This window comes from Augochlora pura, chromosome 7 (assembly GCF_028453695.1).
Source record: "Augochlora pura isolate Apur16 chromosome 7, APUR_v2.2.1, whole genome shotgun sequence".
NCBI lineage: Eukaryota > Metazoa > Arthropoda > Insecta > Hymenoptera > Halictidae > Augochlora > Augochlora pura.
The window spans coordinates 37,723,807-37,739,893 of NC_135778.1; the positions used below are offsets into that span (position 1 = coordinate 37,723,807).

General features: G+C 37.6%; 1 protein-coding gene across 10 annotated transcripts; it reads left to right on the forward strand.

Moving 5' to 3' along the window:
* The first annotated feature begins 1,749 nt into the window (after positions 1–1,749).
* Positions 1,750–13,171, forward strand: Klc (kinesin light chain). 10 transcript variants are annotated; one of them, XM_078187246.1, is made up of 8 exons: positions 1,750–2,110; positions 2,232–2,344; positions 6,866–7,232; positions 7,314–7,485; positions 7,737–8,452; positions 8,533–8,736; positions 8,955–9,074; positions 9,230–11,058. In XM_078187246.1, the coding sequence occupies exons 2-8, from the start codon at positions 2,328–2,330 to the stop codon at positions 9,347–9,349; spliced, it is 1,716 nt and encodes a 571-aa protein (XP_078043372.1). In that variant the 5' UTR covers positions 1,750–2,110; positions 2,232–2,327; the 3' UTR covers positions 9,350–11,058. The 10 variants fall into 10 exon arrangements, 7 of the variants coding, with proteins under 7 accessions (XP_078043372.1, XP_078043374.1, XP_078043375.1 ...); XR_013494556.1 differs by lacking the exons at positions 1,750–2,110; positions 2,232–2,344; positions 9,230–11,058 and adding exons at positions 4,890–5,206; positions 11,070–11,701; positions 12,390–13,171; XM_078187247.1 differs by lacking the exons at positions 1,750–2,110; positions 2,232–2,344 and adding exons at positions 5,192–5,206; positions 6,204–6,342.
* The last annotated feature ends 2,916 nt before the right edge of the window (positions 13,172–16,087 follow it).

The window sequence follows — 16,087 nt, forward strand, 5'->3', positions numbered from 1 at the left end:
CGTTGTGCTAAAAACAATAAAAACGCAACATCTAACGTGACTATATATATTTAGCAAAGCAGAAAATGAATTTTCTGTTTGAGAACCTTTTGTAACAGTGTTTGCTCCTTTACTAGTTTTCGGGAGCTACGATAATGTTCATTTAGTTGCTGCGATTATTTTTAATTGTGCCGCATATTTTAACACGTTCAAACTTGTCTACTATTTATAATGATTTGATGTTATAAATCCTTATAGTGTTAATAAAGTAATTTAGATACCAATTTTCCGAGTTGGCAAAGTTTGAAAAAATTGATAGCTATAAAAACGAACCGCGAGACTTGAATAAGCGTATCCGCTCTTCTTAAGTTGTCCATTTTTGTTTATAAGCTGAGGGACAATTGGAGAGATTTTATTTTATCCATGCCCGAAACAAACTAAATGCAATTGGTCATACCGAAACAACCAGCAACATTATTCTATTCAAAACTCGTCGAAATAGGCGAGAGAGTGGCACTTCGACAAGTTCTCTAAAAATTGATAAAAATACGTTGTATGAGATGCTTCGTACAACTTCCACCAGTGGTTATGAACCGAGATCAAACGCGAAGGTATATAGTTTTTCAATAGAATATGAGACTCATTTTTTTCATGATCGCTGATTTGTATATTTATTATAAAAAAAATTACGTACTATGATCTTGGATCAACTTCAGGACATCTCAACTGTCAGAAAAATGTTTTCTACTTCGTTCCTAACACTTCAACGTGTGAAGCACGAAGCACGACTAAATGTAGCAATAGCAAGTAGCAAAATAGTAACACGAACATGGCGGCAACGTGTGCGAACTAAAGAGATTTTCAAACGCGTCTCGTAATCAACAGTCGGTAACGTTGAATCTATCCGATTTTAATCTTTAACCCTTTGTCATACTGCAACGAGTCAGTCTCGTAATGGAGATTTTTAGAAATAAGCTGTTAGGTATGAATGTTCATCCGTTCCTTTAAGTAGAAATCAAATTTTAATCTCTTCTCAGCAATATTTAAACATTCAAGAGATATTGGCCTATAAAAAATATAAAATTCTTTTTTCTTCTAAGAAATTAGTGAACAACAAACACTCAAAGTGTTGGTGTACTCAAACAGTTAATCACAGACGAGGCCAAATGCATTATTTTGTCATCGAAAAATGGAGCTTCAGGAACTCCATTACAGCGATGTTATCCAGATGCCACCAAATTAACCTATCAATTTACATATCTTCCATTAAATTATGTTTTATTACATTAAGAAATATTTTTCTATACTCCGATATAATTTATAGTATATATTGTTTCTCCTCCTCATCTTTTGATAATATTTTATTATACTCTTCCATAAGCTTAACTTAAGCTCACGTTCAGCAGTATCATTGACAACAGATTTCGTTTATTTGAAAGTTGAAGCTCTTTTACAATTAGAATTCCACGAGGCATATCTCAGATGGCGCGCCAACCGAACGAATTGATGGTTATCGTTCTGTTTTTTTCCATCGTATCTCGTTCTCATTCTAAAGTACTTCCGTGAAGCCGGATGCACAGTAAAATGATAGGGATGCGCGAGTCAGTTTGGGGAGCACGAAAAAGTTTACAGGTGTAGAACCCGTTACTGTACATGTTTCAAACAGGTCACGCGATATTAGTCATCTTTTGTCCAAATTCGTTTCATAGAAATCGCCGTAAACCTAATAACAAGTTCTGGCAACTGTCACTACAATCGAGGTGTCGCTGAAGTCGCGTTTTTAAGATCGCCTTACGGTGGTCCTTGTGTTCCGAAGATTTCGCCTGGATTTTCTCTCGAAGGGAAGCATATTTTCTTCCTACACGTGATTTTATGGAAATCTATATTGCAACGGGAACGAAAAGCAACGAGTAGTGCTCGTTTCACACGAGTCCGAAATACGAAATATGTGGTTATCGCACTAGTTATAAGTTTAACGGTTCCCACCATCTTTGTCTGTCATCAAACGTCCGGGAATAAAATGCATGTTTCCTCTACCGTTTTGTAGAATTCGTACTGGTAAATTTTTGGAGTACAAGCCAGCGATTGTTCGTACCGTCGTGAAAACAGTTTCACGGTAACTTCGTGGCCGGTGAGTGAAATTTTCGTTTCTCCAACTTTATCGGTGACAGTGACGTCGTACGTCGTTACCGGACGTATATTAAGAACATTCTACAACCTAGAACTGTGAAGCTTTTCTCGTTTGTTTGAAGAACAAAAAAACCTCGGAGACGCCTCTTTCATAGTGCATCGACAATTTTGTCATTCAAGGAAGTGGGATGATATACTGAAGAAGGAAGTTTCCCTGCATGGACCGTACTGAAGAGTGAGTCAAATTTTTTTAATCATTGCAAATGTTTCTCTCCGTGGGAATTTTTTTTGCATTTTTTAACGCGCACAAGAAAGAGATGTCATTCTCCTGCAATATTTTTCACCACACCTTTAATAGCCGATCACAGCGGGATACGAATGATTTTAATACATTTCTGTGAGATTCTGTGGAACCATAACAAAAAAATCACCAAGCATGACGACGATTGTCATGATAATTATCCCTGTTTCGATGCCTTTAGAAAGGTAGGCGTTTCGACGGATTTCCACTAATTCTCCTAGTAGAAACGACATACCGTTCTTATTGTTTAACATAATAGTTTCTATGTTATGTTTATATTATTACATAAATGAATATAGATAAGTGCGAGAAATTATGGATTTTGAGATAAGCTGAATATGATAGTCAGAATGCTAGACACTTAACGGAATTGGTTATCAATATGGTAGCAGGTCCCTTCATATCTTTGCGTAATTGAACATTAAATCGTTCGTTTTTTTAGGGAGGGGGTAATTTTTAATTTTTCGACTTTTAAACAGCGCACTGTCTGAAACTGTGCTCACACGGTTTGCTATAGGAATTCTCAAGAGCGGATATGCGGTCGTCATACGATACGTATTCTAATCAGCGTTTTAGCCGTTACATCTTACAAACATGGGCAGTCAATTGTATCACGTTGTCGCTCTGTTCACGTCTAAAAATTCGTTGCACCTGCTTGGCCTGTCGTTGACCCCTTTCTATTTTCGAAAACTCGATACAGAAATTTCATTCACGGACTGTTTATTACTCGGTATTCGGTTCTTGCCGCGCTTGTACAAAATACTTGCATCATAAAATGTCTTATTGTAAACTGTTATACATCGATAGTTTGCACAGTTGACGTCAGACGTTGACGCACCTGTTCTTTCGGATTACCACCATTGGATTCCTCATTTGTGTATCTAATTGAATTATGATGTCACTAAAATTTATGTTCCGAAAATTATACGAATTTATACCAACAGTTCTTGGTCTTATTTTATTCGAATAAAATCTAGAGAAAATCATGAATATTTTCTATTGGAAGATCGAAATTTGGGAATGCAATATCGTACGATGCATACACATCGTTGTATGTAGTGCGCTTCTTTACGAGCGAGTGCACATGGTACAGTACGTTCAATGTTCTGTCGTCATGCCATGAGTCATCGGCTACCGGACTCTATTCCTCTTAAAGGCGAACGATTGCGAAAACAGCCTAAGCTGGCCTTTTGTCGTTCTAAAATGTATTCGTGAAATCGAACGAAATTAATTAGTTGATAAATAAATGCTGCTTGAAATTCGTATTATTGTTAACCGTATATATCTTTTCTACAGATCGTATTAATCTGGTCGGCTTTAATGTCACGAGTTCACATATTTGGTAGAATAGAAAGTTAAAATAAAAGCGAAAAAGTAAAATCGTTGGTATAAAAATGTAGTTTTACTTTATCATAGCGGAACGAAGTTATTCTATACTTACGATATCTGCTGCTAGGTGGCTACCGTCCCTAATGACTTTTTCCCGCTTTAAAAATTAACTAGCTAAGTTTCAAATTCTTCAGGTATAGACACAGTTATCGGCGACTTATTCAACATAACGATACACTTGTGACTCACTGTACGTACGATTTCATGTATAATTCTATAAATGTAATTTTGAAAAGCAAATAAACGCAATACAATAAAATATTAACAAAATCGCAGAATAACGACCCTAGGAAAAAGCTCCGAAAGGGATAAATATCAAATTTTTATTTCAGAAATTTAGTAGTCTCCAAGTAGTAATGGAAAACCTTTAATGACATACATTGCAAACAGCGTATGTACACAAGTGTTATCTAACATTGAATGACGGTCACCGCCCGCTTCCTAAACTACAATTAGTTACTCCAGCATTATTTTCTCGTAGCAAAAAATTTCCCAGCTATATTCTTATTATGAATTAAATTCTTGTTGGCTCCAAAATATTCATAAATTCTTTCATATTTAAGTTTTGTTAAGTTCCTAGCCTATGTAAAAAAAGATAAAAATTGTAACGAAGCAATTAGATGCAGAGGTGTGTATTACGAGAATTTCAAGGTGGATCACAAATGACCCTGTAACGTACACTGGCGTGTATTTTCTCTTGGTTCTGGAAGGGGTGCTTATAAAAGGTGAACAACGATTTCCACCCCCCAGCCTGTGATGCGTTAAGTGTCATCCACGCGTCACCTTCTACGAGCTTCATTCATCGCACCCTTACGCACCCTCGAGTTATTCCCACTGACCGACTAACGCCTATATTTGTACATCGTCGTAGCGATGGACATCGCGTGACGTTTCTTAACGCGGAGACGCATTATACTCGTTCTGCTGCAAATTCGTCTGGACATTCGTGCGTCCCTATGCACGTATTTCATATGCGATATAGTAACAGGTCCAACGGAATTGCGAGACGCATGCGCAATCCACCCCCACTCGAATACCACCCCCGTTTCATGCGGAGGGTGCGAAGCCAAACGTAACCCCCTCAGTAAAGAATTAAACGCGATTCCGCGAAGTGCCCCCCTTTAAATTTTACCATCCCGGGCAACCGTAGTGCACATGTACATATAGGATTAAATTATATTTTTCTACTTTTAAAGCCAGGAGATAGATGAATTTTTTAAAACAGACTACGTTCGACTGAAAGTGACAATACGTCCGCGACCTGTCCCCCCGTGAAACGGTAGACAGATCGATATAGTAGAAAGTTCGAAACTTTTTTTGCTTGTACGACATTAGGTAGGTCCAACAGAGCCCAACTTTACCGATGGGTAGAACAGATATGTCAAAAACGCTGAACGCTTATAGAATGTGAGTAGTTCACCCCTACTTACGAAACTTTACTTATATAGTACCCGTAGACACACAGAGAGACACACGTACACACGTCCCTGATCGATTTCCTTCTCTTTCATTTCTTCCTTTTACGTCGCGCATTTACGTGAATGCAGCAAGCTCTAATTACCAGGAGCATTTTCATTAGAAACCTTACATGGTGTGTCTTCGCCTATCCCTTTTGTCTAACAGAATTATCATTCATCGCGACACATGGTATAGGAATTGTGCATAGATGCGTGCATGCGAGACGATTGGAACAAATTGCTCGATATTACTAGTTCCACGCGAAAAAGACTGGCATGAACATTTCGTTGCATGTCGCTCTCCGTTCCCATCAGCTGGAAAACACTTTCTCTGTTAGTTTACCATAAACGCAGGTTCCGTGAGAAATCGATGCATCGGTAGAAAACTTTCAAACATTTACTTAACCCTCTTCGCTATTATTTATATCGTAAAAAAAGTCAACCTATAATAACGTGGACTCGGTATTTCTGGATTCCATTCCTTTAAAGTTAAAGGAAGTGTCTATAAATGGTGGTAGCTAGAAATGGTCTCGTACGCGTCGTTCGTTAGGCCGTTGCGTTTCAGCGAGATCAAGGACGATTGCGCGAGGTCAAGGTTTACAGACAGACAGTTCTGAATTCCTGACCTCGTTCAATGATATTAGAAATTTTGTTTCGCAGTGGTTATGAGCCACGTATCGAAAAAGTGATTATCAATTTAATGAATACTTCGTTTTCTCTCTCCGTTCGAAATTTTACTGCCTGTTATATCTATATACATTCTGTCGCATAAAAGAACACGCTCGCGGCGCGCACGCGCCGAAGTATCGAGCCATTGATTTTGCCGAGTTTAACTCGGGATCTGGCATGGACCAGGTTTCCTACCAAATTGAATACCATTTCTCTAATCTGTGCCCGTTGCTTTTCTATTGTTACTTATAAATGTTCGAATAATTTGTTCGTTGTAGCAACGGTAACTTTCATCGGAATTTGTTATTAAAAATTAACTTTGCTCCCTGCGTCACACTAAAGAAGCATCTCGACTTGCGCATGCTTGTACGCGTTAAACCATTGATTTCTGTGAGTTTAACGCGGCCCTAACATGGGGTAAGTCTCAATTGGTAATAATTTTGTTAAAATCTGCCTGAATTACGTGTACGAATATCTCGAGCATGTCGCGAAAATGTATCGAATTATTAGAATTGTACGTTCGTTGAAAATTCGACAGGATCCGTTCGCAAAACGTTCTTCTCTCAAGGCAACCATTGTCGGATACGTTCTGCTTGCTTCGACTGAAATACTTCGCGATGCCTATTTTTGATTGCAGTTAATTATTGGCGCGTGTAACGAGTCGTTCTAAATATCGCCTACCATTAATTTACCTTTCTTTCTGTGCTTTCTTCCCAGAGCTTCTAATAATTCACAAGGAATATACTATAAAGTTTTCTACGTTAATACAGTTTTCATATTTCGCTAATAAAGTTTTTACTCGAATCACAGACAATATTTTTTAAAATAACACATAAAATTCTAATATTTTGCTATACTTGAAACATAAATATTTTTAAAATTAAATTCGAACAATATTTATCCGTATTTCATTTATTTATTTGAATCTTTTTATTCGCAGCAAAAAAATAGAAATCATTGGAAGGATGACGGCCATGAGTCAGGATGAAATTGTGGCTGGTGCCAGAACAGTGGCCCAGGGGTTGGAAGCCCTCCGTGTGGAGCACGAGGGACTTCTACAGGGTCTGCAATCGCAAGATGCACCAGCCGCAAGGGACAAATCCAGCTTGTTATCGAAAAACATTGAGATGATAGAATTGGGCCTTGGCGAGGCTGAGGTCATGACAGCTCTTGCCAACCATTTGCAAAAGGTTGAAGCTGAAAAGCAAAAGCTTAGAACACAAGTGAAGAGGCTGTGTCAAGAAAATGCATGGTTGAGGGATGAATTGGCTGGAACACAGCAGAAATTGCAAGCTAGTCAACAAGCAGTAAGTAATCCCTTTACATTCGATTCGTATTAGATTCAAAATGTTTGAATTATACGTATAGTATTGATGACTATTTTCTAGTTAGTCGCATTGGAGGAAGCTAATAAACATTTAGAGTTCATGCACAGTATGAGACAATATGATCCTGATCCTCCTGCTGATGATGAGACTTCTAAAGATAGACTAAAGTTAGGTAAAGATCCTGTAGTTGATCTGTTTCCAGATGATGATGTGGATGACCGAAATAGTAAGTGTATGTTCACTTTTTATTTATATTGTCGATTGTTCGAATTTCCATTAAGTCTGTGTGAAAGTCATTTTCTAACTTCACTGCATTCTTCGTCAAGTTTTGTCTTTTTTCGTATACTTTTAGAGGGTAGTCAAACTTTCTGGTGTCGCACTGATCATTAGTGTACTATGCTGCAATCAAATTTTATTTTCACACCGACTTAAGTCATTGCAATAAGGACTACTTTTTTGCAAAGCTCATTATTTTAATTATAGTAATATCACCAACACCACCATCGCAATTTGCACAACAAGTGAACGCTGGATATGAAATACCTGCGCGCTTACGTACATTGCACAATTTGGTAATTCAATACGCAGCCCAAGGTCGTTATGAAGTGGCAGTGCCTCTTTGCAAGCAAGCGCTGGAGGATTTGGAGAAAACTTCCGGTCACGACCATCCGGACGTCGCCACAATGTTAAATATTCTCGCTTTAGTGTACAGAGACCAAAATAAATTCAAAGAAGCAGCAAATCTATTGAACGATGCATTGTCTATTCGAGAGAAGACATTAGGTGATAACCATCCTGCAGTGGCTGCTACTTTGAACAATCTAGCTGTTTTATATGGGAAACGTGGCAAATACAAAGAAGCAGAGCCACTGTGTAAGCGTGCTCTCGCGATCAGAGAAGTGGTTCTTGGACGTGACCATCCGGATGTTGCGAAACAATTAAACAATCTCGCATTACTCTGTCAGAATCAGGCTAAATACGAGGAAGTGCAACGGTATTATCAACGGGCTCTTGAGATTTACGAGATGAAACTTGGCCCAGACGATCCTAACGTTGCGAAAACGAAAAACAACTTGGCGTCATGTTTCTTGAAACAGGGGAGATACAAAGAAGCGGAAGTTCTGTACAAACAAGTGTTGACTAGAGCACACGAGAAGGAATTTGGTGCTATTGCTAATGATAATAAACCAATTTGGCAGGTAATGTAAGTTCCGTAAATCTCATTTAAATAGGGTAGGACTCACAAAAGCATTTGTAATGGTGATTCTTGCGCGTTCAGGTTGCGGAGGAAAGAGAAGAGAATAAGCAAAAGAATAAAGAAAATACTCCTTATGGAGAGTACGGAGGTTGGCACAAACAAGCTAAAGTGGACTCACCAACAGTTACAACAACTCTGAAAAATCTGAGTGCGCTTTATCGAAGACAAGGGAAGTACGAGGCGGCGGATACTCTGGATGATTGTGCTCTGAGGTCAGGGAAGGAGGTTAGTGAAATTACTGTACAATTATATTCAGTCGAGATAGTTTTTCTCTGTGAAAGTTTTGTTAAAGTAGCACGGCAAAAGAAATATCTCCAAAGCAATCGACCTGGAACAATTTTTTACGTTTTCTATTCGCATTGCGAATGATTCACGTGCCGTTGATTTAGTTTGAAATAAGAAACAATGTATCCGTTCTTCAAGTTGCTTATCTCTTTTTAAAGCAGACAATGGAGTTCGTGAAGCAGGGGAAGGTCGCGCAAATTCTAGGGGAAGGAAAGGGATCGACAAGACGTGGTTCGCGGTCCAGTTTAGCGAATAGCGAATACGAACAACATGATGAGGTACGTTGTGTTAGATGTTAAGAGATATACATATTAGTTGCACTGCATGTAGTAGCACACGATTAGTCGTCTACTATCCTTTTCTTCTTTCTTTTTGTTCTTTTTTCGTTATCCGGCCCGTTCTGACGAATTGGCGATACAACACACAATCACAGAGCTCGCTGGCACAAAGGGCGCTACACGAAGGACAGTCTGGCCACAACGACGCTAATTCTAACAAACCCGGTTTTAAAAGCAAGATTTTTCAGGCTTTCGGGATTCACTCTTCCACGTAGGATTATCTTTCGTCTGTAGTATTGCTACTATCGTTCAATTATGCCTGATCACTCGAAAAATTTGTCGGTGTATTACCCAAGGTCTGTACTCCCAAGGAGAGAGTGGTGATACTTAATCGTTGACGAATATTAATGAGGATTTATCGGAACGGTGCCTATTTATGATTGTCTTTTCATGAAAACTGTTCCTGGATTGGAAACTGCTATGGAGACGACCCTAGTGATAGCGCGTATCACTGGGAGGCATAAATGTGTAGTCGAATTATAGGAACTGGCCTTATTGGCAATTCTGGGCATTTGATACTGTTTCTCGCAGCCAAGTATCCCCGGTAAAAGCACATCGTAACTGCACATTCTCTTTTTACATTTACAAGTGTTTCGTATAACGTTCCTTGCTATTTCTTTCCAATCGCCCACGAGAATATATTTCGTATAGAAAATACTGAAGCCTTTGCAAAAAACTTCCATTCATAAACTGTGATAATAATGCCTTTCGATTAGACTCTTTTAGCTTCTTTTTTTTCCATCAGATGAAACGTCGAGGACATTTGTATATCACGTTGTTAAAATGTTAAATCGGAATTCAAAGAAGGTGCTTTTCATTGAAGATTATCGTTCTTCTTATTGCACTATTTATGTATAACGACAACACGTAGAAAGCGATTAGACTAAACGATGCTTCCAGAAAACATTATTTTGATAACAGAATGTACAGTTTACTGTTTTACGCGGTACTCTTGGCTGATAAAAAAGAGGAAAGTAATGGTAGAAAGCGAGAATCGAGCCGTTCTTTTTTTCTGAAGCCAAAAATACTGCGAAAGCTACGCACATAAAGTACTATGAGTAGTCGATCCTTAGCAGCAGCTTTGCTTAACTATATAGCTCAGTATAGATTTGCAAAGGTGACCATTTTATAATTGATGTGCAGAAAAGATTAATAGTACTGTGACGATCGGCAGGTGAACGAGTGAAGGAAACGCATTTATTGTTATGACATATGTTTCATACAATGTTTCTTACAGTTTATTCCGATTTTACTACGAGTGCACATGAACACACACGCATCCACAACACACGTACACAATCATATACAAACTCCTGAATTTCTCCAATAATTGTTATTATCACGTTGCATTCAATTACCCCTTTTATGTAATAATGCATTTATTTTAAATTATTAATGCAAGACATTTTATCTGGCTTAAGGTTACGTTGATTGTGTCTTACTTTTTAAATATTATTGTGATGTGAGGTGTCTCTAAATTAATTGCAATATTTTAACTGTTTCCCCTTCAGAGTATTATATATATTTGTAAAGAATGGTTAGATCTTGTGCAATTTATACTATTTGAATCTGCAGCGGTCTGCTCATCTTTTGCATGTAAACGGACTGTTCTTTTACTTTTACAAGCCAGATAGATTGTTTTATATGGGATTATTCAATTTTCGAAGGGATGTACGTATAATTAAAAATATTCCTTCACCCACATGTCCCTTTTGCTCGAATAATTGTATCGAAGATAATTTTCTGTTCGTACTAGTTGTTGCAAAGTCAATTTAGATGCAAAAGATCTACAGTCTGTGCTGTGCATATTATTATTATTATAATTATTACTATTATTATTATTATTAATATTAATATCATTATTATTACTATTAATATTAATATTATTATTTTAAATGAGTCTCATTTGTATAACAAGTAACTATTATATTTTAGAAAGATACGAAGGGTACTTTTTCCACATATGAGGCACCTTGTATCCCAAGTTCTACTTATTACAGATAACACTTCGAGTGCCCGTTTAAACGAAAGAACAACAAGTACGTTGTTAGGCTAATGAATACATGTTGTAATGTTTGAATTTGCAATCGGTAACAAACTGGAATAATTTAATATAAGTAGTGCCTTGATACTTTAACGAGAGCGAATGAATAAATTATTTTCTAACTGAGACAACGTATCATATGTGTTATTTGATTCACATTGTTTGCGGGGGGATGAGAGACCTCGTATTGGGAACCGTCATTATTCACCAACCATCTGTCCGACTTTCGTTGTCATCGTTGTTTTATCGTTTGATAAATTATGTGTAGAAAGATACGTACCTTCTTTTGAACAAACCGGAGAATGTGTATAATCGGTTTGCATCATTTAATTTTATTCGCACGCATTTGTGTTGTTAACCATCTCATTGTTACCAGTCGTTTTTTTTTCGATATCCTGTGTTTTCGTTTTGTTTCGCTTTGATTTGAGTACTCTGCGGGCCGGGACTTAGATAAAAGGATGTCACCTTAAGGAGTACGATTTCGTCTGGACCGGAAACGGAACAAAAGTAATTTAACCAACAGGTGCGTATCCGTAGATATACGTAGATTATATTTTATATATATGTATACATATTTTTTCAATGTTTTTTGTGTCGATGCACAGAGAAGTCTTTTTCGTTGTTATTTATCACAAACCGCATTCACTGTCCAACTGACACTGTTTTCCCACGTTTGTTCTTGTTTTCTTAGATATTATTTATACGCAGGCGTTTATTTGAACTGTTAACACACGTGTTGTGAGAGTCGTTATCATCTTTGTGAAACGTTGATTACTGCTCCCGAGCATGAAACACTTAACAATTATCATTTGTATATATACGAACACACTTTGATACGAGCAGTAATTGATTGTATTATAATATTATATTATTGACAGATCATATATTTGCTTGTTATACATATGAAATTTATGTAATGTTTTTTCAGCTTCTATAATATTGATCAGCATATTAGCCAAGTGTCTCGTGTCTTCGATGGAAATTCATAACATAAATTTGTCATAAAAAGAGGAGGATTTTTTTTTTAATAAGAATCCAGGGTAAATCTTAAAAATTGATCAGATATGATTTCCAGAGCTTATAAGTTCTTTGTATTAAAACTTAACGAAATCAAACTGAATAAAATTTTATTGAAATGAAATTGAAGACACGAGATCCGCAATGTTACTCTGAAGAGGTCTCTCTAGAAACGTTTTCTCCTTCTGTTTCAGGACAGGAAGTACTTCGTACGCGCGCAATAAAGGATACTATGTAAAAAACGTGTCGCGCGTCTACGAGAAAAGTTACACAACTCAGAATAGTATGTTTTCTAGATGAGCCGAGAAACTGTTTTTCGAACATGATCGGACCGTTACCTTAATCAAATTAATGAGCAAGAAGAATTGTAACTCGTAACGTAGATTCAAATATACGCACTTGTTCGCGACGAGAGTCGGGACACGGCTAACGATAAGACGTGTTTGTAGGATACGGAAAACAGTGCGACGTGAATCGGATGTAGAGGCGACACGAATGCTCGCGTACTGGCCGGATCACGAAGATGACTTAATAAAAAAATTTCCATAATTAGTCGAGGAGCGTGTGTAACGTCGTTGTAGCGATAAATGGAAATTCGCGCGTTACGTGAGTTGTGTTATTTTCCTCGCAAGTCCTGCGATATGCGAACCGATGAGATTAAACGATGTACAGGACACTGCATTGTTTAACACGCAAGAAAACTATGTCTGATGTCCGCTATCTGTCTGGATGATCGTTAAACGTATACAGCACATTCCAGCTGCTTTTAATCAGGCGCACTGCAATGGAGTACTTCGCCGTTGCCGAATTTAACCGGGCAACGATTGCGGCTTTGTGTACGCAAAACTGATATATAATTTGGTATAGAGAGAGATGATTGCCAGGTAAATTGGTCTTTCCTGCTTTGAATGTACTGTCTGAATCAAAAGGATCATGATGAATAGCAAAAAAAAGAGAGAGAGAGGAGATAACAGAGGAATGGAAAAACTATAAGTTAGTGACCTAAACGACCGCGATGTATTCAGTTCCCCTCTGCACCGTAGAGGCGGCAGAGTGGCTAAAATCGTTCGAACGTCTCGGTACACATATCTTTTCGTTGCTGACGTTTGCTATGATCAATTTACACGACAGGATTCATTCCACGAGCTAACATTATTGGAACGACCTTTTTGGCATCGTAAGGGGAATGCCGAGAAAAAATTCCTGACATCTCCGCCAATGTATTTCGTTTTATTAATTAAAATATGTTTTTTAATTATATCGGGATTGAGATGTGTCTGAAACCGGAGAACAGTTTTTTAGGCGTCGGTGTAAACAGTTAGGGGAACGTTTATTGTCGTTTAACAATTAAATGTACTCTTTACACAACCGTGCACACTAGAATTACGCAACTGTATTATTCTCCGATTAGTTATATTAATTATTTATGTATTCGGAGCATGTAATTTATGTTTGCCCTTCGATTCGTTGAATTGATGCTGGGCGCAAACACGATGGATATAATATAATGTATCATAGGCTCGCGGTGTTGAATCGCGAAGAGTTTTAGAAACGCATTTAATTAAATTATTATTGCGAAATTTTTCTGCGGATACTGAAAAATTCTTTTTACAATCGTATTACCCACGGTACATCGTCCGCTGTTTTGAGATAAGGAGCATTGCAACCGGCTGTGAATACAAATATATTCGTCGAGTCCAGTATTGTCTGACGAAAGGGCGATCATTTGAATTAGCCGAGTCCTTGTCTACGTTTCAAGAAATTACTATCTTTAGTTCGATTATGAACTGATCCTTTTGCTGCGACGGATAAAACAATTCTTTTGTAGACGAAAAGTCATTAAAGCAAGCGGGAACATTAAAAAATACTCAACCACTGACCATCTCTCCAGTGTTCAAACTATAGTTACTTCACTTTGATATTAAGTAAAGACAAACTATAATCACATAATGGAAGATGGTATGGTTGCAGGTAGTCCACGTCAGACATACCATTTATCAATTACAGTGAAAGAGCTCGAAGAACAATGCATTGGACTAGTCTAGTTCGAACGATTAAAGATTCTAATTTCAGTACTGGTTGCACACATGTTACTGCAATGAATCTTACCTCTATTAATGTCACTAAAAAAAAAAATCATTGCACTATCGTCCACAGTCATCATTGGCAGTCGTTACGACGATTTAAATCTATCGCAATTCTGAAATAAAGCGAAGCAGGTCCGCTTCAGCAAATGTAAAACTCGACTGTTCGGCCCTAATTTTCTTCGATCGTACATTCTTCCTTTTTCTGGTCACACCATATCTTCATCATCCTTTTTGTTTTCACGGTACATAGTTTTTCACTTACGTTTCACGTGCGCTCTCATCACCCTCGACCGTGCATTTATCAATACATGCATATTCTGCGCCTGAGAGCTTGATGGCCTAGAATTGGAATTCTAATTTCGCTTCGAGTAGAATTTGTTAATACTTATTTATTAGTAGGGCGCAGCGACGCGCCCGATTAAACATTCGTTATTATTTAATAACCGAGCAGTTTAAGGAGCACTGTTTAAGGTGTGGATACATTGCGTGCAATTGAATTCACGTTGTTTCACCTTCCTATTGTGTAATTTCTTTTGTGTTCCGATTTTTAACAGTTCACCGTTTCTTATTAGAGATTGCTTTCACATCTTTTTTTTAGGATAAGCAGTTGATAAATAAGTTTTAGGATAAGTATCGGAATAAGATTAGCGTCCACAACTTACCGTCGAAGGGCAGCCGTTTGCTTTCCCATAGAACGAGAAAACTTTGAGGTATTGTAGCTCTCAGGTGCGAGTACCTATTACTTAAATAACGTGTAAGTTTTGATGTATAATAAACAATTTCCTGTTGCTAAACCTCATATAAAAAAAAAAAAACGAGAAAACGATAATTCCGGTTAACGAACCTTATATTCGTCTGCTTCTATCGCGCAGGAAAGGAAATATTTGTATAACCGACAAAAGCTATATAAAGAAAAAAAAAGACAAATCATTTTGAAAATAATCTTGTACTATTGTTCTCGGATATTATTAAAACTATGCATTGCTGTAATATTTATATTAATTTTCACCCCCACGAGTTGATTGTTCTTAGTTTGTTTATTTTTTGTCCATTCTTCGTAATTATTAATTTCCGTTATCCTTTGTAACTTCGCTTTCATTTCAGACATCGATATTCCCTTGCATAATTACCCCCCATAGAAACGACAATGTGTATCGAATAAACTTTGTACAACATCAGAAGTTTGGAAAGAAAATGTTTTCATTCGGTTCACCGTATATTCCATATTCTCCTACATTATGGTAAGCGTTAATTTCTCGAACGTTCCGCGCGTGTAAACGAAAATTGATTATAAGCCGTTTAGAGAACGTTATAGAACGTATCGTGATTATGTTTAAGCTAAAAGTAAGTTAACGAAGTCTTCCAGTAACGATGGAGAGGGTGTCACGTTTCCGGACGTCCCTGTAATTTCATGGAAATCAAAATTACGTTCTAGCGGCCGATAAATCGAAACATTATCGTAATCTAAGATTAACCGGCTATTTCGGTTGTTAAAAAGTCGTTATAAATATCGGCACAGTCTGTTCATTAGCGGCTACTTGGCCGCCATCTTGTTCGCCAGATGGCACGAATCCGCGTGTGCTCCCTTGTAAATAAGGAAAAGAGAAACGTGACGGCGCGAAAGACAAGACGCGTTATCATACCGGCGATCTATTTTCAAACTAGAATTCATCTATTCCCGCTTCTATATTGTGCGATTAAACGAACGATAATATTATGTCCGCGATGCGAGACGCTTCGCGAGTTCGCTCTGAACGGACGCCATTTTGCCCCATCTACTTCGAATTATAGAAAAATTTTTATTG